This window comes from Mandrillus leucophaeus, unplaced genomic scaffold, assembly GCF_000951045.1.
Source record: "Mandrillus leucophaeus isolate KB7577 unplaced genomic scaffold, Mleu.le_1.0 Scaffold499, whole genome shotgun sequence".
Classification (NCBI taxonomy): Eukaryota; Metazoa; Chordata; class Mammalia; order Primates; family Cercopithecidae; genus Mandrillus; species Mandrillus leucophaeus.
Genome location: NW_012105353.1, coordinates 506,376 through 534,368, shown reverse-complemented (window position 1 = coordinate 534,368; position 27,993 = coordinate 506,376). Strand labels below are relative to the sequence as shown.

The 27,993-nt window shown below is 41.2% G+C and overlaps 2 protein-coding genes across 6 annotated transcripts in view; both read right to left on the bottom strand.

Annotated features, from left to right (window-relative positions):
• The window catches only part of EIF1AX (eukaryotic translation initiation factor 1A, X-linked), a 16,428-nt gene extending 11,627 nt beyond the window's left edge, over positions 1–4,801 (bottom strand). Inside the window, exons 1-2 of one of the 2 annotated variants that reach the window (XM_011995785.1) lie at positions 4,547–4,801; positions 414–497 (exon numbers count right to left, since the gene is read on the bottom strand). In XM_011995785.1, coding sequence (XP_011851175.1) covers positions 414–497; positions 4,547–4,562 — 100 coding nt within the window. In that variant the 5' untranslated portion in view covers positions 4,563–4,801. The remainder of the gene's footprint in view (positions 1–413; positions 498–4,546) is intronic. The other variant, XM_011995786.1, reaches the window with a different exon arrangement.
• Positions 4,802–12,734: 7,933 nt separating this feature from the next.
• RPS6KA3 (ribosomal protein S6 kinase, 90kDa, polypeptide 3) overlaps positions 12,735–27,993 on the bottom strand; it is a 114,232-nt gene continuing 98,973 nt past the window's right edge. For 3 of the 4 annotated variants that reach the window (XM_011995782.1, XM_011995783.1, XM_011995784.1), the window contains 5 exons: positions 27,672–27,833; positions 25,751–25,827; positions 24,537–24,654; positions 18,912–19,052; positions 17,132–18,334 (listed from right to left, as the gene is read on the bottom strand). In XM_011995782.1, coding sequence (XP_011851172.1) covers positions 18,212–18,334; positions 18,912–19,052; positions 24,537–24,654; positions 25,751–25,827; positions 27,672–27,833 — 621 coding nt within the window. In that variant the 3' untranslated portion in view covers positions 17,132–18,211. Of the gene's footprint in view, positions 14,189–17,131; positions 18,335–18,911; positions 19,053–24,536; positions 24,655–25,750; positions 25,828–27,671; positions 27,834–27,993 lie in introns of those variants that run through there. The other variant, XM_011995781.1, reaches the window with a different exon arrangement.

Below are 27,993 nucleotides of genomic sequence, written 5' to 3'. Positions count from 1 at the left end.
AATCCTGAGTAGCTGGGATTACAGGCATGCACCACCACGCCCAGTTAATTTTGTATTTTTAGTAGAGACGGGGTTTCATCATGTTGGTCAGGCTGGTCTCGAACTCCTGACCTCGTGATCTGCCCGCCTCGGCCTCCCAAAGTGCTGGGATTACAGGCATGAACCACTGCGCCCAGCCTAAAAAAATTTTTTAAATTAGCCAGACATGGTGGTATGTGCCTGTAGTTCCGAATACTCGGGAGGCTGAATGAAAGCACTGCTTCGGCTCAGGAGGTCATGGCTGCAGTGAGCTGTAATCGTGCCACCGCACTTCACCCTGGGCAACGGGCAAGACCCTGTCTCAGAAAAGTAAAGTCCCCAGCTAAAAAAGAAAGGATGTTATTTTAAAAAGCGTAATTTATGAAAACACTTACCCTGACCATCCTCTTTGAACACCAGTTCTCTTTTTTCAGATTCATTCTCATTCTTACCTCTGCGTCTATTTTTACCTCCTTTACCTGATGGTTTAAAAAAAAGGACGTAAATGACATTAATTATCCGTAAAACATATGAAATAAAATGAAATTAAGGCTTATAAAACCATTTTTTAAAAGATCACTTAAATTTAAAAATTCACCTATTTCAGCTACTCAATCATATTAAATTTACAATCTCCAATCCCAACATTAACACATTATCACCTCCCTACCCTTCTTGGAATTTCCTTTGGGGATTTTTCTGACATAAAATACACATAAATAGCAGATATTATACTAAAAAACATAGAAAAACATTTCACTTTGGCATCCATCCTTTTGAAATAAAAATGCAATTCTATATATATTCTTCTAAGCGGAAATCTTGGATGCCTTCTAAAGCCAGGCCCTATGCAAGGAACCCAATACTTTGTTTTTTTTTGTTGTTGTTTTTTTTTTTTTTTTTGAGACGGAGTCTCGCTCTGTCGCCCAGGCTGGAGTGCAGTGGCGCGATCTGGGCTCACTGCAAGCTTCGCCTCCTGGGTTTACGCCATTCTCCTGCCTCAGCCTCCCGAGTAGCTGGGACTACAGGCGCCCGCCACCTCGCCCGGCTAGTTTTTTGTATTTTTAGTAGAGACGGGGTTTCACCGTGTTAGCCAGGATGGTCTCGATCTCCTGACCTCGTGATCCGCCCGCCTCGGCCTCCCAAAGTGCTGGGATTACAGACTTGAGCCACCGCGCCTGGCCTGGAACACGATACTTTGAAAATTAAGTGAAGACAGTGTCTGGACAGAGAACTATGGTTTTCAAACTTTTAGTAGCAGAGGACCATAAACATCAAAATCTCACTGGGTGCAGTGGTGTGCGCCTAGGGTCTCAGCTACTCAGGGGGCTCAGGTGGGAGGATCACTTGAGCAAGCCCAGGAGGTTCCAGGTTAGCCTGGGCAACATAGAGAGACACTGTCTCTTAAAAAATATCCGTTCAGTACCCAATTTTTTTTTATAATGCTGGTCCCTACTCAACATCCCTGTTTCTATTATATAACCCCAGTGAGCATGCTCTTAACCACTATGCAATAATTCTGCCCATTTACTTGTCACAATCACCCGATGAGGTCATAACATTCATTTATTCCCAGTTTACCCATGAGTTCCCTGAAGCTCAGAGAAGTTCAGTAACTCGCCTGGCTTCAGTGAGTGAATCAGCTCACTGATGGCAGTCAGTAAGCTGGGGTGACCAGAGTCACAATGTTTTTTTGTCCCTAGCCGCCACATTAGGTTACCTGTCCACAGCATTTTGCTTCCATTCCAGAAAGGAAACCACATTGGCAGCCATTTCCAAAAGGCAGGAAAAAGGCTGTAAGTGGTAATGACACTAAGAGACTCATGGGAAGAGCTTGGAAGCAGCAAAAAGTTCATAACCCAAATGGAATCATTAATGTGCGCCTGATCACTGCAAAGACCTCTAACTTCTTGAATCAAGTCCACTTACTCTCTCCTGGGGCAGTCTCACATTGCTCTGTGCTATTTTAGGGGGGCCTCTACAATTTCCTGACCCGCTCAGAGTCCTTAGGATTCAGTATCTGAGGCATTCTTAGGGAACACTGAAACTAATTTCCTAGAAAGAGAAAAGTATGAAGTCATTAATCATGCCAGATCTGCAAAACAGAGTGCAAGCTCCTTTAGGGCAAGATCATACCTGCTCTGTTTCCTGAGTTATATACCTGAGTTCACTAATTCTTCAAATGAATTGGTCAAGAATAGTCCATACATTCCTAACGGAGTGGTGAGTTAAAAATCATACGCAATAACTTCTTCAAAGTGTGGGAGTACTATACCCTAAATGCTTATGAGTGGGCCAAATGATACCCCTTTTCCTGATTTGAGGATGGGTTTCTAAGAATTTCTAGAATAAGTTGATATGAATCAATCCAAAGCAAAAGTCACTTAACACATAGTATGTGGCAAATTTTACCCTTACTTGTGTAACCACAGCTTATATTCACAGGGCTTCTGGATTTTCCAATGAAGAAAAACAGAACAATAAATGACTTTATTTCTACATTAGTAAAACCTATCTCAAAAAATTCAGGGGTCATGAAAAGTACCATTCCTCTAAGTAAGATAACTAAGAACTGATTGGTTTCAAGACAGTACAGGAATGATAAACACCAAACTCAGCCTGGTGATAACCCCCAAAAAGAGAGTAAAAGGTGATTAGGGCTTTACCTCAATTTGCGTTGTAATTCTTAAATTCAGAGTTTCCAGGTTCTGAGAAACCCCTGGGTTCCCAGGTCCATTATGTTAGCTGTATTTTTTGTATGCCTCAAAGATTATTTAAGAAACCATTCATTACTTGTCAACTTACCAGAATTAACCATACCCTGATCATTCCCCTTTGTATTTTATTGCCCTGTAATGGGATGTTCTTTAAATTCTCTGTTGAATGAATGAGACTAGGTCTGAGTGTACAACAATTAAAGTGACATCAACATTCTTTAAACCAGAGTTGTTTTGGAGAAATTCCCAGAGAGGCTCTTTCTTAAGACATGAGGCTAGGGAACTAGATGTGATTTAGTGTAGAAGTCCTATCCCCTTGGAACCAAAGCAGAACCTATTATTCACCTAAGGGTGGAGTTGACAGGAGGAAGGTGACTTAAACCAACAAATATTTATTGAGCATCTACTAAGTGGCAAGTGCTAGCAATCGAATGTGATTAAGACAGATACTATTCCTGCCTTTTAGAGCTTACAGCCTGGTGGAAGAACTGAAAATCTTATTACTAGAAATAAAGGTGAGAATAAGATGGAAGTGATCCCCTTACCATCTCAGAGAGAATAAAGGATTATACAGAAGAAAACCTAAGACTTAAAAAATTTTTTGTTTATAACTCGATCTTTTCCAAAATAATGAGCAGTGAAAATCCTTGCTACAAAAAGTTTGATCTCCGAGGGCAGCAAGGTGGAGAGCCCCCGAGAGGACTGCACCAACTTGTGCACAGAACACCTTGACCAAGTACCCTAAGGGATAAAGTATAAGTGACAGCTACAAAGAGGAAATGTGGTAGAATTCCTGGAGCCAGCTGTCAAGTAGAAAAGAGAGCAGAAGTAGGCCTGTGTCAGGGAAAGATTTCCTAAGAATGAATAATCAAAGGAGACTACTTATGGACTATGAAGTATGCTCCTCTCCTGTAGGAAAATACAATATTTTCCCTATATTTACTTGCACAATTTTCTTCAACAAGTTATAAGGCTATTAAAAATGACAGGAACACTGTAAATCTATAAAAGTAATTTATTTAGGAGTGTTACGCCTTTTTTTTTTTTTTTTTTTAAGATTAGGCCTTTCGTTTTGGAAATCCCAAATAAAGTTATCCTCAAGTCTGATCATTTGTGAATCCTTAGCCTCAGAATGGAGAAAACTTAAATTAGGTCTTTATTCTCACAACATATGCATGATCTGAAGCAAAAGTAGAAAACTTGGCTAAATATGGAATAAGTCTTCAGCAAACAAACATAAACTATATCCTGTAAAGGGATGGAGAGAGTAAATCTCTAGAAGTGAGCCTGAGAACTGCATCAAGGTTTCACCCACTGTTCACAAGGGACAACGAGTAGCCTCAACAATACTGAACTGTCCATAAAGAGACCCATGCAGGAGTACCTGGTGCTCACGAACGCGGACAGCACTCTTTTAAAGTTCAGAACGGCTTCCAGGGATTAACCCCTCATGCCCGGGAAGGCCAGACGGGCCTATCTACTAAACCTAGGCCGCCCGGTGTAGGGTTCCCGCCACCATCGCCACCGAGCCGCGGTCAGTCTGGCGCGAATCAGGAGCAAAAGCCCATTCTCCCGCAGGAGGCCCTACAAAAATGGCGTCGGCTCCACCCCAATGTGGCCAAACTGGGCAACAGGAGTTTACTTCCCAGCTCCTCTCCCGAGCTCAGAGTCGCGTGTGGGGCGCCCAGCCGCGGGCAGGTAGGGTGGGAAGGAAAAAGGGTCACTGCGACCTGGGTGACCTACAATCTACGGGCAGGACCTGGGAAACTCGGCCGAGGAGGGCCGTGGTCCGGGGGTCCGGGCGGCATTACCTTTATTCTTGGGCATGGCGGTGGCGGCGACCTCGCGGGGTCTCTGACTTCTTTCCGGGTAACGGCGACCGAGGCGGTTGCTGCTCCGAGGGGCGACACGAGGGAGTGCGCGGGACCAAGGAGGTGCTAGAGGCTAGGCAACGTGCGCGAGAGAGGATCGCAACCGAGCTCTTCAGAGATCCGCCAGCGTCCACGCTCGGCGGCAGCAAATGGCGTCGCGACTGCTTGCGTCGCTTTTCCCCGCCTCCCGTCGCCGGCTGGGCCCGCCCCCTAGGCTTTATGGCGCAGGCGTGGCCGACTGACCCCCATTGTTAGGGCCGAGGCAGACGCGTTCTGGGAGGGTGCGCAGCAAGCCGAAGAGGACGCGAGGGGCAGGGCCGCAAGCAGGGAAAAGGCGGAGTCAGGGAGGGCGGGGGAGAACCTCTGCGTCATAGAGAAGGGCGGTTTGAGGTGGTGCTCGCTGCTGGTTAAGGCCAGACCTCTGCTTCTTTGTAGCAAACGCGCGTCTCCCAGTTTGACAAGTGGTTGACTTGTTAACCTCATGGTTAGCTCAGTTTTAAAAATATATATATTTTTTATTTTTATTTTATTTTTTGAGACGGAGTCTTGCTCTGGAGTCGCCCAGGCTGGAGTGCAGTGGCGCGATCTTGGCTCACTGCAACCTCTGCCGCCCGGGTTCAAGCGATTCTCCTGCCTCAGCCTCCGGAGTAGCTGGGATTACAGGCACGTGCCACCACGCCCGGCTAATTTTTGTGTTTTTAGTAGAGACGGGGTTTCAGCATCTTGGCTAGGCTGGTCTTGAACTGCTGACCTCGTGATCCACCCGTCTCGGCCTCCCAAAGTGGCCTCCCAAAGCCACCGCGCCCGGCCAATATTTTAATTTTTTTATTAAGACGGAGTCTTGCTCTATCGCCCAGGCTGGAGTGCAGTGGCGTGATCACGGCTCACTGCAACCGCCACCTCCCGGGCTCAAGCGATTCTCCTGCCTCAGCCTGCCGAGTAGCTGGGATTACAGGCATATGCCACCATGCCCAGCTAATTTTAGTACTTTTAGTTGAGACGGGGTTTCGCCGTGTTGGCCAGGCTGGTCTCGAACTAGTGACCTCAACTCGCGCCTGCCTCGGCCTCCCAGAGTGCTGGGATTACAGGCGGGAGCCACCGCGCCCAGCCGGTTGGCTCATAACGCAACCTTTTCACTCGCCCAGCCGGGTTGGGAGCCTGATGGGAAGGGCAAGGCTTTCCTGTCATCCATTACCAAAGCATAATATTTGCATGGCACTTGTTATTACTCTAAAGAGTAATATTATTAATACTCTAAAGCAAATATTATGCTTTGGTAATTACTGTCTTACCTCACTGTAAACCTTACCGGGCAGAGACCATGTCTGTTGCTTACCATTACCCCCACTTAGCTGAATGTCTGGCACATAATAGGTGTTCAATACACACAGAAAGGAAGGGAGGGAGGGGAGAAAAGACTTAAGTTCAATGTTAATGGGCTGAATTGTGTTCCCCCCACCCAAAATTCGTATGTTCACGTTCTAATCCCCAGTAGCTCAATGTGACTGTATTTGGACATGCGGTCTTCAAAGACGTGATTAAATTGAAATGAGGTCATTAGTGTGGACCCTTATCTGACTGGTGTCCTTACAAGAAGATATTATTAGGTCACAGGCATCAAGGGAGAACACCACGTGAACAAGAAGGTAGCCATCTATAAGCCCAGGAGAGAGGCCAACCCTGTTGACGCTTGATTTTAGACTTTCAGTCTCCAGAACAATGAGAAAATAAATTTCTGTTGTTTAAGCCACTCAGTACGTGGTACTTTGTTATGACAGTCCTAGCAAACTAATACAACTGGCTAATGCTGGGCTGTACTCTACAAGCTTTATTTCTAAGTAAACTTAAACTGAGTAAACTTATTTTGAATAAATCACCTTCCCACAAACACCAGGGTTTGGACATACTTAGAAGACAGAAATAAAGTATCATCATCTAATACAGTGGTTCTCTTCTGGGAACATTTGGCAGTGTCAACCAGAAATGTTTCTGGTTGTCACAACTTGAGGAGGGGGGCAAAGCTGATGTTGAGAAACCCAATGACAGATACACTTCTTAGAGGGAAATTGAAAGATAATGGGGGACTCAAAGTTCTGGGTTTCTCTTTCTATTCGCAATATTTTTCAATTTACATAATTGAGGATGAAAGGATTTTTGTGAAATTTATTTAAATTTTGCTTCAAGGTCAAATAATGATGAACTTGAGCTTTGGAGTTAGAGAGATCTGGGTTCAAATTCAGGCTCTGCAGTAACTTATTACTCTATGTGCTTGGGCAAGTTTTAATATCTTTACAAGCCTCTGTTTTCTCATCTGTAAATTGGATGTAGGAATAGTACTAACCAGCCAGGCGCAGTGGCTCACGCCTGTAATACCAGCACTTTGGGAGGCCAAAGTGGGCGAATCACCTGAGCTCAGGAGTTCGAGACCAGCCTGGCCAACATGGTGAAACCCCATCTCTGCTCAAAAATCCAAAAATTAGCCAGGCATGGTGGCAGGCACCTATAGTCCCAGCCACTTGGGAGACCGAGGCAGGAGAATCACTTGAACCCGGGAGGTGGAGGTTGCAGTGAGCCAAGATCGTGCCACTGCATTCCAGCCTGGGCAACAAGAGTGAAACTCCATCTCAAACAAACAAACAAACAAAAAGAACAGTACTCACCACATTAGATTGTTGCAGAAATTACATTAATATAATGCATTCAATTAGCAATTGTGCCTAGTACATGATAGTAGTTAGACTCTAAGAGTCTTGAACTCTAAATGTTTAAAAATCAAAAGTTTCTGTCAATTACCCAGTATAAAACCTCAAAGGAGAAAAAAAAAAAAACCAGCTCAGGCTTCATTTCTCTACTGTAGGATAGTTCCCCCATCTGACTGATCATCTTAATCACTTGGAAGGAAGTGAGTCGTGTGGACATCTGGGGGAAATGTGTTCTAGGTAGAGAGAACAGCAAGGGCAAAGGCCCTGAGTGGGAGCATGCTTGGCATATTCAGGAAATAGAAAGAAGCCAGGTGCAGTGGCTTCCACCTGTAATCCCAGTGACTCAGGAGGCTGAGGTGGGAGGATTGAGCTTGATGCCAGGAGTTCGAGACCAGCCCAGGCAACATAGCGAGACCCACTCCCCATCTCTAAAAAAATAAACACATGAAAATAAAAAAAGCCAGGCATGGTGGTTCACATCTATAGTCCCAGCTACTTGGGAGGCTGAGGCAGGAGGATCCTTTAGAGCCCAGGAGTTTGAGGATGCAATGAGCTGTGATCGTGCCACTGCATTTCAGCCTGGGCAACAGAGGGAGACCCCATGAAAGAAGGAAGGAAAGGAGGAAGAAGGGAAGGACATAAATGAAGGAAAGGAAAGAAGGAAGGAAGGAAGAAAAGAAAGAAAGATCAGTGTGGCTAGAATGCATTGAACCAAGGGAAGAATTTGAAGAGATGAGATTGGAGAAGTAAGGAGGCCAGATCACTTGTAATCTTCAGTAGGTTTTTTTTTTTTTTGGAGATGGAGTCTTGCTCTGTCGCCCAGGGCCCAGGCTGGAGTGCAGTGGCACGATCTTGGCTCACTGCAACCTCTGCCCCCTAGGTTCAAGTGATTCTCCTGCCTCAGCCTTCCTAAGTAACTGGGATTACAGGTGTGCACTACCACGCCTGGCTAATTTTTGTATTTTTATAGAGATGGGGTTTTGCCATGTTGGCCGGGCTGTTCTCGAACTCCTGACCTCAAGTGATCCACCTGCCTCGGCCTGCCAAAGGGATGGGATTACAGGTGTGAGCCACTGTGCCCGGCCTTTCAGTAGGTTTTTAAATAGATCATTTTGGTTTCTGTGTTAAGAACAGACTGTAGGGGGCAAGGGTGGAAATGGAAACCACACAGGAGGCTACTGTAATAGTCCGAACGAAAGAGAGTTGTGGCTTGGATTACGGTATAAAGTTACTTTTTGGGATGTTGAGAATATTCTAAAATTACATTATGATAATGGTTGTACAACTCTGTAAGTACTATACTAAAAGACATTAAATTGCGGGCACGGTGGCTCACGCCTGTAATCCCAGCATTTTGGGAGGCCCAGGCTGGCGGATCGCAAGGTCAGGAGTTTGAGACCAGCTTTGCCAATATGGTGAAACCCCGTCTCTACTAAAAAATACAAAAATTAGGCGGGCGTGGTGGCGTGCACCTGTATCGCTGGAACCCATGAGCTGAGACCGTGCCACTGCATTCCAGGCTGGGCAAGAGTTCAATGCTGTCTCAAAAAAAAGAAAAACAGAACAACACATTAAATTGTACACTTTTTTTTTGTTTTTTTGAGACAGAGTTTCACTCTTGTCTCCTAGGCAAGAGTGCAATGGCTCAATCTCAGCTCACTGCAACCTCCGCCTCCCAGATTCCAGGGATTCTCCTGCCTCAGTCTCATGAGTAGCTGGGATTATAGGCTCCTGCCACCATGCCCGGCTAATTTTTGTATTTTTAGTAGAGATGGGGTTTCGCCATGTTGGCCAGGCTGGTCTTGAACTCCTGAGCTCAGGTGATCCACCTGCCTCGGCCTCCCAAAGTGCTGAGATTACAGGCGTGAGCCACCGTACCTGGCCTAGATTGTACACTTTAAATGGTAAACTGTATGGCATATAAACTATGTCTCAATAAAACTGTTAAAAAAAAGAAATAGGAGATGGATCAAATGACAAATAAAAGAATTGACAAATGGTACTGAGGGTTTAGCTGAGATTAGAAAATATAAATTTGCAGTGGTATCAGTTTGCATAATTATATGGTTTTCAAAACCGCCATTGCAAAATTGTAACTGAGACAATGAGATCTGACCTAACCAACTCCATCTCCATCTTGTTTCTTTTTTTTTCTTTTTCTTTTTCTTTTTGTTTTTGAGACGGAGTCTCGCTCTGTCGCCCAGGCTGGAGTGCAGTGGCGTGATCTTTGCTCACTGCAAGCTCTGCCTCCCGGGTTGACGTGATTCTCCTGCCTCAGCCTCCCGAGTAGCTGGGACTACAGGCGCCCGCCACCACTCCCGGCTACTTTTTTGTAGTTTTAGTAGAGACGAGGTTTCACCGTGTTAGCCAGGATAGTCTCGATCTCCTGACCTTGTGATCCACCCGCCTCAGCCTCCCAAAGTGCTGGGATTACAGGCGTGAGCCACCGTGCCCGGCCAACTCCATCTTGTTTCTAACCTCCACGCTATCCTTGTTCATTCCTGGGTGTAGGCTGGACTAACTTTGGGAGAAACTTAGTTTACAGTTTAAAATGAAAATGATAACAGCCCTTTCCCAAAATGAATCTCCTTCTTGCCTGGGGACTAGACTGCCTTTGTAGGACTAACAAATTACCCAAAAGATTAGAAATTATGGTTTAGGAGTCATGCAGCTGGGGGCTACAAGATTTGGACTCTCCCTAAATTGCTCCTGGGGACAACATCACTATCATAAAGCCTAAGATCAGTGCTTGATATATTTTGCAGACCCTGCACTTGATGGATCAGTTGGCACCACCCAGATCAATAAACTGGCTAATATGAGCTTGTGGCCCCCATCCAGGAACTGACTCATTGCAAGAGGACAGCTTCAGTCCCCTATGATTTCATCTCTGACCTGGCCAATCTGCACTCTTGACTCACTGCCCCCCACCCCACCCCAACCCACCAAATTATCCTTTAAAACTCTGATTCCTGAATGCACAGGGAAACTGATTGGAGTAATAATAAAACTCTAGTCACCTGTACAGGTGGCTCTGCGTGAATTACTCTTTCTCTATTGCAATTCTCCTGTCTTGATTAATTGGCTCTGTCTAGTCAGAGCAAGGTGAACCCATTGGGTGGTTACATTTCTTCCATGCAATAGCTCACTGCATACAATCATTAACCAAAATGATCCAGGATTGGAGGTTTTTTTCTTTTTTTTTGCTCAGTGGGTGCAGAATAAGGGAAAGATATAAGGAAGTTGTGGGTGCTTCTGAAAGAGAAGTTCAGATTATCAACTATGGGGCCATGAGGTTCAGTCTTGATAGAAAAGGAAATAAAGACTGGGGACTGTGGGGGAAAACCCCAAAGGGATAAAATTCAAATTCCTTAATATGATTTATTATGCCTTTGATGATCTGGCTCCTGCTTATCTCTTGAGCCTCACATCTTGCTTCTTCTCTTACATTTTAAGTTCTAGTCATACAGAACTTTTAATTTTGAGTGCTTCTAATTCCGAATTTCTATACATTCTATTCTACCCTTCTCCCTTGCCCTTTTAGGTCTCAGATTAATGCTTGTTTCCTTAGAAGGTCTGCTCTAATCCCTAGGCAACCCTGCTACATATTCCTACAGCATCCTGCACTTCCTTTACCTAGCTTTTTTAGTGTGTCAATTCTATGAATTCAGGGTACATTAATATAAAGCTGCAGAAGCCTGACCATGGCCAAATACTGCTACTCTGTGTCAGTCTGTCTGAGGAGCCAGGTGTTTCTATAATCATGTAGGCAGACTAATGAACTTCAAAGATGTCCATGTCCAAATCCCTGGAATCTGTGAATATGTTATCTCACGTGGCAACAGGGAACAAAAGTTGCAGATGCAATCAATGTTGCTAATCAGTTGACCTTGAGATGGAGAGATTATCCTAGATTCCCTGCATAGGTGAAATCTAATCACATGAGTCCTTAAAAGTGGAAGAGGCAGAAGAGGAGAGGCAGAAAGATGCATGTGGAGAGGACTTGACCCACTGTTGCTGGTTTTGAAGATGAAGGAATGGGACATAAGTCAAGGAATGGAGGCAGCCTTTAGAAACTGGAAGAGGCAAGGAAACAATTCTTCCCTACGGCCTCTGGAAAGGAACGCAGCAGCCCTGCTGACACCTTGATTTTAGCTCAGTGAGACCTGATCTCCAGAACTGTATGATAACAAATTCGTGTGAAGCCATTAAATTGTGGTAATTTGTTACAAAAATGGTAGAAAGCAAATACAGTTAACATTCCTACCTTGCCTCAGCATAATGCCAAGTAGACCTTGAAGGTTGCCATCTTATCTCAAGTACCTAAATCCAGGTGGATAGGCCCGAAACCAGCTGTTACGGGCTGAATTGTTGTATCTTCCCCAAATCCTTATGTCGAAGTCCCAACCCCCAGTACGTGAGAAAGTAACAGTATTTGAAGATAAGGTCTTTAAAGAGGTGATTGAATTAAAATGAGGCTGTTAGAATGGGGCTCTAATGCAACGTGACTGGTGTCCTTATAAAAAAAGGAACACCAAGGCTGCACATGCACAGAGGACCAACCATGTGAAGAGGCAGCAAGAGGGCACCCAACTGTAAGCCAGAGAGAGGTCTCTGAAGAACCCAACCCTATAAGCACCCTGGTCTTGGATTTCCAGCCTCCAGAACTATGAGAAAATAAATTTTGAATAAGTCACTCAATGTGTGGTATTTCATAATATGGAACTACTAAGAAATGTCAACTGGGCAAGAAAAGGCTAACTTCAGGCCTATATAACCCATTCCCTCTTTAGCAGGAATCAATGAACTCAATCAAATTTCCTCTAAAATATGCTGATATTTATTACCAGAGAGAAAATGTAAAGTCCTTATCTCTAAGATGCTTTTAGCAAGATATACTTGGTCTTTATAGATGGTTTATTGTAAAACTTGGGAATTGTGGATTCATGAGGCATGACTGGCTGGAGAATGAGGGCTCATTTAAACTGCATAATGAAGTATAAAAAGGAGATGTTGCAAAATCAAATGACTCCCTTTGTTTGAACAAGGTCTCCACATACAACGCTCAGAAAACTTGTCCATTTTGAATCCAAAGTGCACCGAGAGAGAAAAGGGCCATTTTTGGAGCTGGACTCTGTAACATTTTGGACTTCTCTAAAAAGAGTATCTCATCTGTGTCTGGTGATCATCCCATATCCTCTGATTCATTAAAGTTTGGTATTGGGCAAGAACTATGATTTATGTGTTTGACTTGACAAACCCTTTGAATGAAACAAGATTATGCATGGAAAAATTGTTTTGCACTTCTTAACTCAAATATTCCTGTTTTAAGTTCCATCAACCTAGTTTCAAAAATAACCTTTGGATAGAATTTCACATTATAAAGAGTTATACGATCAAAATAATCTGATAAAAGGGACAAACACGCATTGATTTGAAACTTTATTATATAAATTTTCATTTCTTTTAAAGATTACAAAACCTGTTCTATGACAGGAATACAAGCAATATTGTTCCAGGATTATTCATGGATACATCTGAAGAGCTTAGATTACACATTAATAGTATGATTTGAAAACTTCCCAGATTAGACTCTTAAGTAAAACAATTTAAAGTATTTAGTGATATTTGATCCTTTACAAGCATTTTATAATTATGGCAGCAATGCCAAGCATCTGATGCGATTTAACCACCAACGAAAGGTACAATACATAAGAATCCATGATATGGTATCTGGGCTTCTGGCATGCCTTACTAGAGAGAAACTAGTATAAAGGAAGATCATATATAATAGTAGAAAAATATTTGTGATTTTTTTCTTTTTTAAAAACTATTTAAGTAGGCACCCACCCCATTCCCACCCATGACCAAAAATGCAAAATAAGTACAACCCTTAGGTGTATACCTTCCCTTTTGCTTAGGGCAATAGTTAAGATAAACTAATATATGTATATGATTTTTAAGAGTTAAAAACTCATCACCCATAATCAGTAAGGATGCTAAGGAAGGCAATACCTTGAAGCTTTTTTTAAAATTAAAAAACAAAGCTTTAGATGGTAAACTACACTTACAGAAACACAAACCAAAATCTTTATGCCCTTGCTTTGTAGGTGAAAGTTCTATTTTAAATACTTCTTTGAAAAACTCAGTATACAGTTCATTCAGTACTATGGTGATAATAGGAGTAAAGATGTTCACTTCCATTGGACAATGAACTAATCTACTTAGAGAGGACTATTATAGCAACTCTCTTCTCATATATGTTTATATATACTCTACTCATGGTATGTGCTCTAAAGAGGTTTTATTGAGGTTTGTACCTCTGAACTTAAATCTCTACATTTTCCTTTCCACTAATCTCTATTCAAAATGTCATATACTTTGCTAGTTGCTCTGGGAGAAGTCATGGACACTTAAACAGCTTATCATGCAGTTCAAGATTATATGGCAAAAAAATGAGGAAAGTGCCTTAAGAGGTAGGAAGTAGGCTCTCATCCCAACCCTTGGTATGCCCTGTTATGAAGTTAAAAAACTAGAATCAAAGTGGTAAATGTGAGGCTGATAGTAATACCAGGCTTTAGAAAATTAAGTTGACTTAGTTACTAGAATTCTTTGAGAACACTCAGTCACATTGGAACCAGTTGCAAATCACTTGATCACACAGAATACAGCAGTGTCAAAAACACATAAAGCACACTGTAGATACAAATTCTTCTTGGCCATCCATATTTGGGCATTATCATTCTGGAGATTCTTCATTGGAAAAAGTAGTTAAATGTGGCTCTGTTGAATACCACAGTCCCAAGAAAGTGAATTTCATTCCTTCATTAATTGGTCTCCACCAATGGTCACTTGGGGAGACCAGCAAAATGTAAGCAACCTGGGGTTGAAAAGAGGACTATTTTCATTAATTGAAAAAAAAAAATACTGAGTTAAGTCAAGTTATCTGTGAATTAAGTAAGGCTCAAAGTATATATCCAGTTTAAAATTAGTTACACGGCATTGGGCCTTTCAGAGGGACACAACTCTAGGACTAGATTGAAACCTCCTGGTTTAAGCACCAAGGTCAGCCATGGAATCCATCATATTCGTTAATCTGAGAAAACAGACCTTTTCTGAACCTTTACATTCCTGAGCTATCTATCCTAATGCCTTAATAAGTTTCAATGCTCCATCAATTAAAAGATAGAATTTTCTTTATAAAATATAGTAAAGCAAACTGAAAAATTATAGGTCATTTTTAAAGGCCAGGAAGTAGAGAATATCAAAGCCATGTTGAGATGTGTATTGCTGGCCTCCATGGTGATTAAGCGCATCCATAGCAAGGGCTGCAAATCTTGAATGCTTTTCTGCTCTCATCCTAGGTTGGGCTTACCTGAGTCCCTTTTCTGCTGAATACATTCTGCCCTCTCTTGAAGCCTTTGCACCCACCTACCCTCTGTTCAAATCCTTCCTGGGCTGAAGGTGCAGGGCACAGTTAACGGGACAGCCCCACCTCCCATGATGTCCCCTGGCCCCAATAGCAGTCACTTCTTGAAAAGAGATGGGAAATGGTTGACCCAAACCCGCTTTTTGGAGTGCACTGCATATGAAATGTGGCAACTCTACAGCATACACACCACACCTTCTCTCCAGACAATCATAACTGACTTTTCACACACACAAGCTTCATAGCATCTCAACTTTGGGCCTTGTCAAAATTATTACATTTTTGGACTTTTGGGGTTGCTTGTGAATCAATGCATCCATATCAGATCTGTTCAAGTTGGGGGTCTGTTGTATTAGAAATAAGACACCTCTATAAACCAGAAAAAGCTGAAATGATTTATAAAAAACAAAAATTAAAAAAGGATGAAAAACTTACCTTCAATTAACATCATCACTTCAAAGGGAAGATACAAAACACATGGTAGTGTAATTCATACTTTCCAGTATGTGCTTGACAAGCTTAAATTCAATCTCTCATTTTGTAAAAGAGGCCTGATAGTTTAGTTTCTTCTTTCGCAATGAAATATCTTTAAGACTGGACTGATACCTTCTGGGAGAAGCCTCAGTAATTGGCAGCACTAATTGGTGAAAGGCAGAAGCCGTTAGGGGCCTCAATACCACACCTGTAGGGGCCTGAAGAATTGACGCTGAGAAATTAATGGAAAAGTTAACCCAATACAAGCACTATATTTAGAGCACATTGTTGGCCAAGTTTTTCCACTGTATGTCAAAAGCAATGGAAGGGACTAACAGGACCACAGATGAAATAAATTTAGGTAGAAAGCCTTCCATTTTGTGAACATATAACTTGCTTTTCTCCAATAAAATTGGCTGCTTGACTAGGCAAAGAAGGCAATTATCTTCGAAAGAAGTAAAAGTTGGCATCATATACCAGTAGAGGACTGCCCAAGAAATACGTAGTTTTTGAACTCAGCTACTGGTTGGTGATCATATGAAGGAAAGGCAGCATGGTGTTATGAGGGGGGAAAAAAATCAAAATGGGGAGAAGTTAAGGATTCTAGACTTTGATATGTGTCTTAGGTTCTCTACATGCAATATGAGAAAGTTGGATCAGGTAATTTGTAAGGATTTATGTGTTTACTTCTAATTCTAAAAGACTATGATGGACAATACTCCTAAGCAATTATGGAGTAGCATCAGTGTAAAAAATCTGAAAATATCTCTTTTTCTGCTCAGAATGACATTAACATTTTAAAAGTGACAATAATTTGAGATGACCATAGTTTGAAACACTGAATAGAGGAGGGGAAAAAAGCTCCCTTTCCAGGAAATGGAAAGCAGCTTTTAATAGTTAGCATCCATATATTCAAGAACTTGAAAATACTTTCTCTATGTAGATATTCTGATATCCCTCCTATACATTATTTCATTTAGAAGCTAAACTTACATTTGATTTCTATGCAGTAATCTTTTTTGTGTCACTTGGGCAAAATAAATGTTATAGATTTCCCCTTTCTCTTTAATTGCATAGAGGAGAAATCAAGGAATGACAAGTGGATTTCAGGACATTTAGATAAACCACACTCTCTTGGCTTTGTACTCTTAGGGGAAAATTTAAAGCTTCTGTGGCAGGAAAAAAGGCTTCTGATATAAATGGCTTATTACATGATGACAAGAAAAATCCATGAGTACATTCTTTTCTTTTTTTTTTCTTCTTCTTGAGACAGACTCTCACTCTGTCGCCCAGGCTGGAGTTCAATGGCGTGATCTTAGCTCACTGCAACCACCACTTCCCAGGTTCAAGTGATTCTCCTGCATCAGCCTCCTGAGTAGCTAGGATTACAGGCACGTGCCACCATGCCCAGCTAATTTTTGTATTTTTTAGTAGAGATGGGGTTTTGCCATGTTGGTGGCTGGTCTCGAACTCCTGACCTCAGGTGATCCACCTGCCTCGGCCTCCCAAAGTACTGGGATTACAGGCAAGAGTCAATGCACCTGGCCCGTATGGGTACATTCTTGATGAGGTAAGTCAAATCACTTTTTTCTTGCTCATATGTCTTTATGCTAAGCAGCTTGGCAAAGACACAGGTAATAATGGGGACTGAAGTTTCTTTCGTCAAATACAATTGTGGAAACTACCAAATTAGATGCAGATAATGAATACTGCAATCTAAGCAGGTCCAGTGGCCATTATGAAAACTGATCATTCTTGAAGTCAAAGGAAATGGTATGTGGCTATAAATTATCATGAGGGATTCAGAAAATACTTAATGCTGTTCACTTAGCCTGCCCTACCTATAATTTTAGGTTATAACAGATACTGTTTGATCAATAATGTTTTATTCCCTAAAATAAGAAAGTTTAAATCCAATTTCATATAGAGGCCTTTGGCCTTTATTACATTTAAATTAGTGTTTAATATAGAATATCTATTTAAACATGAAATATCCAATAGGACTTCAATTACCTGTTGCTAAATTTTCCTTCACCAATCTCCTTACCATGACTCTTAAAGGGCTTTGACGTATATTGGCAAAATCCCAGATGATATGCCAAATTCTAAGTATGGATGCTATGTAAGATTAGAAGTACAAGGACTACTTCCTTAATTAAGGAAAAAAGAACTCTAAGGAGTTGCAAAGTATATGGACTAACTTCATAGGTGTATTCTTCATTTCATGCCACACACATATAACTTTCTCTACCATAACAGCTCTCTAGGTTAGTCTGACAGAGCACCTGACTTTAAGAAACAAACAAATGAATGAACCAGTGAAACAGACATGGGGAAAGATATGTACATTTTGGAAGTATTACATTCAACAGCTGTTCCACAATCTGGCCATTTTTAGGGCTGTCCAACAATACTGTTAATCCAGGTGAACTATTTAACCAGATTTAATAGTCAATTGATTAATAATAGATTCCAAGTTAAACAAGGCATGTATACATTAAAGAAAGCAGTACAGAAATGTACTGTATATGAACTGTTTACAAAAACATACAAAATGTTGGATGGCACAAGGGATACAGTGCTAATATAAACGGATTGTTTAAGCTAAGTGCTTAACATAAACTGTCCATCCCTATAACTAACAAAGAATATTTAAGGGACATGAAATATTTCCTATAAAAATAATGCTATATGGTGTACTTTATTCAGTGTATTTTTAGGTGGTATTCATATGTTCATCATTTTTCTCATTGATTCAGTGACTGTATCTTCATCATGTTTCCATTTTCATTTCTTCCGAAGCTCCAGGAAAATCTAACTTGCTAACAATCATTTAAAGCGAGAAGAGACGAAAGCAGGAGCAGCAGCAGGAACAGCAGCATTATGGGTACCAGCTGGGACAGTGTGTGCTTGCAGGTGTCTCTCAGATATGTGCTACCTGTCGCCAGAACTTGTGCTATCAGCTTACACCATGGTACCAAATATCTCACTGAGGTCACTTCACAGGGCTGTTGAGGTGATTTTTTTAATACCTCTCCGCTGAGCAAGAGTAGAGCGGCCTACTGGTTCCAAAACTGGTGACTGATTACGGTTCAAAGCAGAATATGTAGCTGCCATGGCACCCTGAACAAAGGAAATAAAGGTAATAACAAAAATGACAATGGATAGTCACACGTACACAAATACAAAATGAAGTTTTTTCATATGCAAATGTATACAGATTTTATTTGGTTCATAATGAAAATAACCACATTGGTCAAATCCACTGATTTAACCAAAACTGTAGAGGCCAACATGGAGGTTAAAATTATGTATGAGAGAGAACAAAGATAGCCTCATAACAGGTAGTCCTCAAGACTATTCAACATTTTTTCCCTTTGCATTCCTTTAATGCATAAAGGCACTAAAGAGACAGGAAGGCATGCTCTTTAAGTTGGGAAATCCATAAGCTTAATCTGTCCTTATTGATAGTGAATACCTACTTACGTAGACTGAGAGGAACTCAAAAGTCGCTCTTAAACTAGTTTTATTACTAATATATTGACATGCCTTGAGCTTTTCTAAGTCACCCACTGTAAGAGAATCTCACAACAGAACTGGATGCAGGATGAAAGAGAAAGGTGCTGGGGGCATGGACAAGGCTTCTTGAAGTATCTCCTGGAGGACATGTGGAAAACAGTGACTATATGGGGCTGCTCACCTTCACTAGATGTGGTGCATCCTGTCTGTTTAGTTGGTATTGTGGCAGTTGGTCCCAGTGGACGATCCAAGGATGTCTGAGCACAAGAGCAGCAGTCAGTCTCTGATGAGGGTCTACATGAAGCATCTTTGACACCAGGTCCTGTAATGGGAATAATAATAAAACAAGCTTAAACCTTTTGTTTTGCTTCTTTTTCTATGGCTCTTGATACTAATGAACATTCTTCCTTAGCTTCTATGATACTGCTTTTTCTGGTAGCAGCCCTTTGGTCAACATGGTAATTTGGGGAAAAAAAAATCAGTCTCCGTTTTTTCCCTGCTAAATAACAGTAATTTGGTACATCACAAACGGTCAATTTAGCATGTTTTATGTATCTTTAATACTCTGGCTCTTTTTTCCTTCAGATTTTCTGAGTTTCCTACATTTTTGTAGGTTTATTTATTTATTGAAACAGGGTCTCGTTCTGTCACCCAGGCTGGAGTGCAGTGGCATGAAATCGGCTCACTGCAACCTCTGTCTCCTGGGCTCAAGTGATCCTCCCACCTCAGCCTCCCAAGGAGCTGGGACTACAGGTGTGTGCCACCATGCCTGGCTAACTTTTATGTTTTTAGTAGAGATGGGGTTTCACCATGTTGCCCAGGTTGGTCTCCAACTCCTGGATGCAAGTGTTACTCCCGCTTCAGCCTCTCAAGGTGCTAGGATTACAGATGTGAACCATCATGCCTGGCCAGTTTATTTTTAAGTACTATTCAGTTACTTTGATTTTTTTTTTTTTTTTTTTTTTGTGCAGCTGTTAATACCGAAAAACAACATGAACGTCCACTAATAGGAATTTAATTGGAGGGCTCTAAATGCCCCCTGAAAAGATTATAGTATTTTTTTTCCTACTTCAAAAGCAACTCATGCGCATTAGAGAATAATCAGAAAATACTGGAAAGTGAAAGCACATGAGGAACAGTTCCACAGTACCACTCTTCCAGACACAGTCACTGTTAGCACTGCATAGCTATCTAAATGCCATTCCTATGCATGGAATGTAGATGCTAATATAATTGCTACATGGGTTTTACACTTTTCAAAATAACACCACTGTCATTTATAAAAGCCACCATTTCTTAAATTTTTCATTCAAAATACATTTGTTAAGTATCCATTAAAGTCCAGGCATTCTGCTAGGCACTGGGTAGTTAGCAGTGAACAACACGGAAATGAAGTCTAGGCAACATAGTGAGGCCCTGTCTCTACAATTTTTTTTTTTTTTTTTTTTAAAGCTGAGTGTGGTGGCATATGCCTGAGGTCCCAGCTATTTGGGAGGCTGAGGCGGGAGGATCATTTGAGCCCAGGAGGTCACGGCTGCAGTGAGCCATGATTGAACCACTGTACTCTAGCCTGGGCAACAACGTGAGACCCTGTCTCAAAAAAAAAAAAAAAAAAAAAAAAAAAAGACAAAATGAACTCTGACTTCATGAAGTTTTCAGTTCAGTGAAAGAGAGATAAAGAATCAATAACCACAAAGCAAGTAAGTTATTTGACAGGATGAATAGACACCAGGTGCAGCTAGAGGGACCTGTACTGTGCGAGGTGGCTTAAAAGGGACTTTTTAAGAGGAAGATAAGACCTGTAGGATAAGCAGGAGCTAGATTAGAGAAAGGGGGAAACACTGCCTCAGATAGAGTAAAGAATGGAGAGTGAGTTTGGAGGAACACTCTCAGGTGAAAGAGATGTCACAGTTAAGGAACTGGCAGCAGTACAATGTGGCTACAGCATAAATTTACTGTGAAGGAGAATGTGGCAGTGGATAAAGTGGGAGAGGTGAGAAGGGACCAGACCAGGAAAGTCCCTGGAAGCCATATTTGCAAATGTGAACTTACTTGCTGGTAATAAAGTGTTTAAAGTTAGGGAGTGATGTGGTTAATTAGAAAGATCACACTGAGTGTGGAGGAAAATGGACTGGTGAAAGATGACAACTTCAGGGAGGTGTATGAAACAGAGAGAATTGGGCTGGGCGTGGTGGCTCATGCCTGTAATCCCAGCACTTTGGGAGGCCAAAGTGGGAGGATTACTTGAGCCCAGGAGTTCAAGACCAGCCTGGGCAACGTAGTGGGATTCCATCTCTACAAAAAATTTAAAAATTAGCTGGGAGTGGTGGCGCATGCCTGTAGTCCCAGTTGTTCAGGAGGCTGAGGTGGGAGGATAGCGAGAGTCCAGAAGTCTGAGGTTGCAGTGAGCTGTGATTGTACCACTGCAACTCTAGCCTGGGCAACAGAGTGAGACTCTGTCTCAAAAAAAAAAAAAAAAAAAAAAAGAAAAGAAAAGAAAAGAAAAAGTTAAAAAGGAGAGAAAAATGGAGGTATTTAGGATAAAGAACTGACAGAATCTGGTGGTTAAGTAGATCTTGGGAATTGGGGTGATGTTGTCCCAGGTACTCCTCTGCTATGAAACATTTATGGTTTCTTACTTTTAGTTACTAACTGCTAAGAACAGGGATACGCAATTGAATAGAACTGGAAATAAAAAAATTAGGAACCTCCCTTTTGCAATTCTGAAAGTAGGCAAAAGTGCTTAAAATTGCATAAAGCTTGCAAAACTGTCCAGGGGTACCAAAAAACTCAAATTATAATTTTAATCAAATCTGTAAGTTAATGAACTTTGGCAAACTCACTTCAAACTACTTCTCTTACTACAGCCCCTTTAATGGCTACTCCTCCTACGCTTTCTCTTTAAGCGATGCTCTCCAGAATTCCTTCCTTGGCTCTCTTACCACTCTGCTCAGATAATCTCATTCATATTCATGGCTTTAGCTACTATGGATGATGACAACTCTTAACTTTTAAGTTTCACCCCAGACTTCTCTTTTAAGACCTATAACCATATAGACAGTTGCCTGATGGACATACATCTCTTAATTTATAATGTCCAAATCTGCAACCACCACTCCTCTCAAAACTACTTCTTTTGTATTCTACAAATCAGTGAAGGATACCACCCCTCATCCATCTGCCCAAGGTAGAAATGGGGACTACATACATTACAACTGCTTCTCTCTAATTTCTTATGTATAATAAACCATCAAGTCTATTTTGCCTCCTCAATTTCTCTTCCATTTGGTTCAAATTCCATCACAACTGCTCTAGTATAGGTCCTCATCATTCATGACCTGAAATATTGCAAAACCTTACAAGTACTGTCCCTAATATTAGGTCAGTGAGGACTGAATGAAACAACACAGGTAAAAGTGTTAGCATAGTCCTTGGCACATAAATGCTCAGTAAATGCCAGCTGTGGTCTTCTTGTTCTCAAAGCCACGTTTGACCCACATGACTGACAACATTCACATATGCAACTTGCTCTTGAGGGGATACACCCAGATTGATAGAGCCCTCCCTTCTATCTTGTGGCTAATCATGGAATTATATCATGCTTGTAATCACAAGTCTTAACTGTACATATTAGCAACAGTTACTAGTAATAACATGGAATCTATATGTCAGGTTGTGAGTTGGATACAATTTTTTGTGCTCTGTGTCTCCATTCTCACCTGCCCTTCCTCTCTCACCAAAAAAAGCATACCAGGATGTAAGTGAATAAAGAAAATCACAGTGATAACCTCAACTTGCTTTAACTTACTAAAAAATCAATTAATGTGTAAGCTCTGATATTTTATTATTGGTAACATTACTTAATATACCTCACAACCTATCATGACAAAGTTTGTGGTGGACTCCATAGCTAAGAATTACTGCTCCACAGAATGCACTTTAAAAAGGAAAATCTGATCACTGCACTGCTTAATATGTGTTTTAACAGCTCCACAATACCCAGAGTTAAGCCCACAATCCTCAGCATGAGCCACAAAGCCTTTCACAATCGGTTCATCCGCTATCTTTTCCCATGCAACCCTGCACTAGTCACATGGAATGACTAGCCTGGAGGCATTCTGCTATTCTCATGCTATCATCACCACCTATCTGCATGTGCTGATCCCTCAGCTTAGGACTACATCTTTCTTTTTTTTTTGAGACGGAGTCTTGCTCTGTCGCCCAGGCTGGAGTGCAGTGGCCAGATCTCAGCTCACTGCAAGCTCCGCCTCCCAGGTTCACGCCATTCTCCTGCCTCAGCCTCCCGAGTAGCTGGGACTACAGGCGCCCATCACCTCGCCCGGCTAGTTTTTTGTATTTTTTAGTAGAGATGGGGTTTAGGATGGTCTTGATCTCCTGACCTTGTGATCCACCCGTCTCGGCCTCCCAAAGTGCTGGGATTACAGGCTTGAGCCACCGTGCCCGGCCAGGACTACATCTTTCTGCTCCCCAAATCTGCCTGGCAAACTCCTTCGCTGCTTTTGGAAAGCTTTCCTTAAAATCCTTCTGACTAAGCATCATCTGTGAACTTCTCTAGCACAGAAACTGTACCACTTTTACAGCACATGTGACACTGTACTGTGTATTTCTGGCTGTCTCCCAACTAGACCGTGAGCAACCTGAGATCGGGAATTCCATCTTTGTCACATCTTTTATCTCTAAGGCCTTCATTTATTAAGCACATTGTAGGCACTCAATAAGGGAACTACAAAGGAAACAGGTACCCAGAGAAATGAATTATCTGGTTTAAGACATTTTATTGTTAGAAAAAGATAAAGGCTGACATTTCATTTTATTTATTTATTTTTTATTTATTTTTTTGAGACAGAGTCTTGCTCTGTTGCCCAGGCTGGAGTGCAGTGGTGCACTCTTGGGTCACTGCAACTTCTGCCTCCCCAGTTCAAGCGATTTTCCTGCCTCAGCCTCCCGAGTAGCTGGGATTACAGGCATCTGCTACCACACCTGGCTAATTTTTTTGTATTTTCAGTAGAGATGGGGTTTCACCATGTTGGCCAGGCTGGTTTTGAACTCCTGACCTCAAGTGATCTGCCCATCTTGGCCTCCCAAAGCATTAGAATTACAGGCGTGAGCCACCGCGCCTGGCCAACATTTCATTTTAAATGCAGATATAAAACCAAATAGTATCTATACAGACATTAAATTGGTCAACTGAGTCTTCAGGCCCTATGCCAATAGAATCTACATACTTTTGATGTGTTCTATTTACTTATACGATCACCTCAACTCAAGCTTTCACCCCTAAGAAAAAAGAATATGCACTTTTACCAATATGTATCCTCTTTATCTACTCTGTTTTTCTTATTTTGAAGTAAAAAACTTCTTTTTAAAGAATTCTCTATGAAAAAAGTGAAAACAGAGCAGAGTTGGAAAGCAAGTCAGTGCTATTCAGGGGATGGCAGATCTTCCAGTGAGAAGGGCTCTTCAAATTATTTCATGCAGATGCTATAAAACCATACCTCTGTTTATTGTGAAAAAACTGAAACCCCTTTCTTCATAATCTGAATTAGTTATTATTTATCATGTTCTTCAGTGAGAAACAGTTTTAAAAGTATAAATAATAAGGCCAAACCAATGTCAGCTGGGAAAGAAACAAAATAATGGGTCCATTTTTGAGTTCAAATTATTTGATAACATCACTTTAACATACTAATTTATAAACAAAGGTTTCTAACTGGTAGTATTTCTTCTCACTATGGATCATAAAAAGTTATTTTCTCAAAAGCTTATAATAGGAAGCCATACTTACCTTTGCTGTGTCTGAAACAGAATTCCAGTAACCACCACTGAGTGAGAATTTTCCGCTACCTATTCGTGCCAATATTTCCTCTGGTGTATCATCAGGACCATTTGCAAATGGAGTGTAACTAATTTATAATAAAATTAAAATATTAATGAATAAAATTTCTTATTTGGTTGGTAATCTCAAAAGTATTCTAATTCAGTTAACGTAATATTTTATTAAAATCTACCAAACTGAAAAAAATCAACAAAATGGAGCTCCATAAGGCACCAGGTAAAGCATGGGTTATAAAATATTAATCATATTTAATATACAATAATATAAATATTTTAAGACATGACACATTATAGAATAAAATATTAAGAAATAGTGTAGGCCAGGCGACGTGGCTCATGCCTGTAATCTCAGCACTTTGGGAGGCCAAGGTGGGTGGATCACGAGGTCAGGAGTTCGAGACCAGCCTGGCCAATATGGTGAAACATTGTCTCTACTAAAAATACAAAAATTAGCTGGGCGTGGTAGTGCCTGCCTGTAGTCCCAGCTACTCGGGAGGCTGAGGCAGGAGAATTGCTTGAACCTGGAAGCAAGACTCCGCCTCAAAAAAAAAAACCAAAAAAAAAACCTCTATGTTTCTGACATGACAAGAGTACAAAAAAGTATGGAAAAAATCAATTTAGGACCTCGAGACATTAATAAATAGTACATTACAAAAAATCAGTAATGATATAGCCATAAATGTGGAATTGTTACAGAATTGTATATATTAGATAACATGAGAAAACATGGAAAGATATGACAACATCTGAATTAAAAAAAAAAAAAAACCTACATAGGACAGGTACAGTGGCTCATGCCTATAATCCCAGTACTTTGGGAGGCCAGAGCAGGAGGATCACTTGAGCCCAGGAGTTTGAAACCAGCCTGGGCAGCACGGCAAGACCCTGTTTCTACAAAAAAATAAAGAAATTAGGCAGGTGTGGTGGTGCACCCCTGTAGTCCTAGCTACTCCTATTCGGGAGGCTGAGGTGAGAGGATTGCTTGAGCCCAGGAGTTTGGGGCTACAGTGAACTATGACTGTGTCACTGTACTCCAGTGTGGGCCACAGAGTGACACCCTGTCTCTAAAGAAAAAGCAAACAAACAAACAAACAAACCTTAAACAAAACAAAAACCTAGATAACTTAAGCAAAATGGTGCTTAGAACGTATGGTATACACTCACCCGGTAAGCATTGTATAGAGTAGGACACCAAGACTCCATATATCACAAGCAGCATCATAGCCTTGTCGTTTTAAAACCTAGAAAAAGTGCAAAATTAGTATTACTATACCACCATTTTGTATATATATTTGTATAGGCTAGGAACTGAATTATATATCCCAAATCAACAACTATAAGGAAAATTTCAACAGAACATGGTTACCAAATAAGGCAATACATTAGTCCTATTCTAGAACATTCTACTACTAATAATTCATATATAAATTTAATTTTGGTATTCAAATTGAGTATTGTAGGTACACAGGAATATAAAACAAACTGAAGATAACTTTCTTATTTTAATGAATTTATATTTTGTTTGGGGCTACAGAAATATTTACAAAAAACAATGCTTTTAAGAACACATACACACACAAGCACATAAAGAACACACATAACCTAGCACAAAAATCACCAACTTTTATCAGGCATGAACTATGACAAATACAAAAAATCCCTGATTTCCTAAAAAAAAAAAAAAAAATCTGATGGGAAATAAACATACAAATAGTTAACAACTCAACCTGATAAATATTATAATAAAATCAAGTCTGGGTAGGGTATGGTGGCTCATGCCTGCAGTCCAGCACTTTGGGAGGCCAAGATGGGAGGATCACTTGAAGCCAGGAGTTTTGAGAACCCGGGCAACACAGCAAGACCTTATTATTATTATTATTGAGACAGGGTCTCACTCTGTCGCCCAGGCTGTAATGCAGCGGCACGATCTTGGCTCACTGCAGCATCCGCCTCACGGGTTCAAGCAATTCTCCTGCCTCAGCCTCCTGAGCAGCTGGGATTACAGGCGTGTGCCACCAAGCTTAGCTTACTTTTGTATTTTTAGTAGAGATGGGGTTTCACCATGTTGCCCAGGCTGATCGCAAACCCCTGAGTTCAAGCAATCCACCCGCCTTGGCCTCCCAAAGTGCTGGGATTACAGGCATGAACCACGGCATCTGGCCAAGATCTCATGTTTAAAAAATAAAAATAAAAAATAAGCCAGGTACGGTGGTGTTCTCCTGTAGTTCCAGCTACCTGGGAGGCTGAGGCAGGAGGACTGCTTGAGCTGAGGAGTTCAAGGCTGCAGTGAGCTATGATTGCACCACTGTATTCTGGCCTAGGCAACAGAGGGAGACCTTGTCCCTAAACAAACAAAAACCCCAAATTATGTCTTAAATGTTATAGGTATGAAGATGAGGAAGCAATTTATTCTTGACATGGGGAGAGAAGGAAGGCTAGAGGGTGGCCTGCTTATATTGGACCTATAAGTAAGAGAGCAGAGTGGGTTTAGTGATAGGCCAGAAGTTCAGTGTGTCTAGAACTTCAGGTAGGGAATACCAGAGAGACTGAAGGGCTTTTTTTTTTTTTTATTTTTTTATTTTTTAAATAGAGGGGTTCTTGCTTTGTGACCCAGGCTGGAGTGCAGTGGTGTGATCCTTGGGTCACTGCAACCTCAAACTCTTGGAGTCAAGTGATCCTCCTACCTCAGCCTCCTGAGTAGCTGAGACTACAGGCACGCCACCATGCCCAGCTAATTTTAAATTTTTTTGTAGAGATGGGGTCTCACTATGTTGCCCAGGCTGGTCTCAAACTCCTGGTCTCAAACAGTCCTCCTGCCTTGGCCTCCCAAAGTGCTGGGATTACAGGCATGAGCCACCATGCCCTGCCTCAAGGGCTTTTATAATAGCTTGTTAAGAAATTTAGATTCTTCTGTAGGCAATCAGATGTCATTGAAACATTAAACAGGGAAATGAAAGGCTGGCATTTTATCCTAATTATTTCTTCAATAAGTCTTCGATTGAATTATTATTAATAATTCTGTACTAAACATAGTGAATGAGTTTTAAAACACACTAATACTGCAAGCAAACTCTCTCACAATTACCTCTGGTGCAACAAAATTTGCAGTATAACAAGGAGTCATGAGAAGACCATTTTCCGCTCTCAGCTGTTTTGCAAAGCCAAAATCACAAATTCGAATAGATTCTGGATTACCAGATTCATCCACATAAAGAATGTTGCTAGGTTTCAAGTCTCTATGAACCACCTAATTGAAATACAAATTAAAGAGTTATGTTAACAATATATTTCCATTACTGAAAGTTCTTTATTCACAAACTGTCAAGCAATACACTTAACAAGATGATGAGTGCTGACCTTTAAATTAGCCCAACATTATAAAATACTGATAATGTAAAGCATAACTC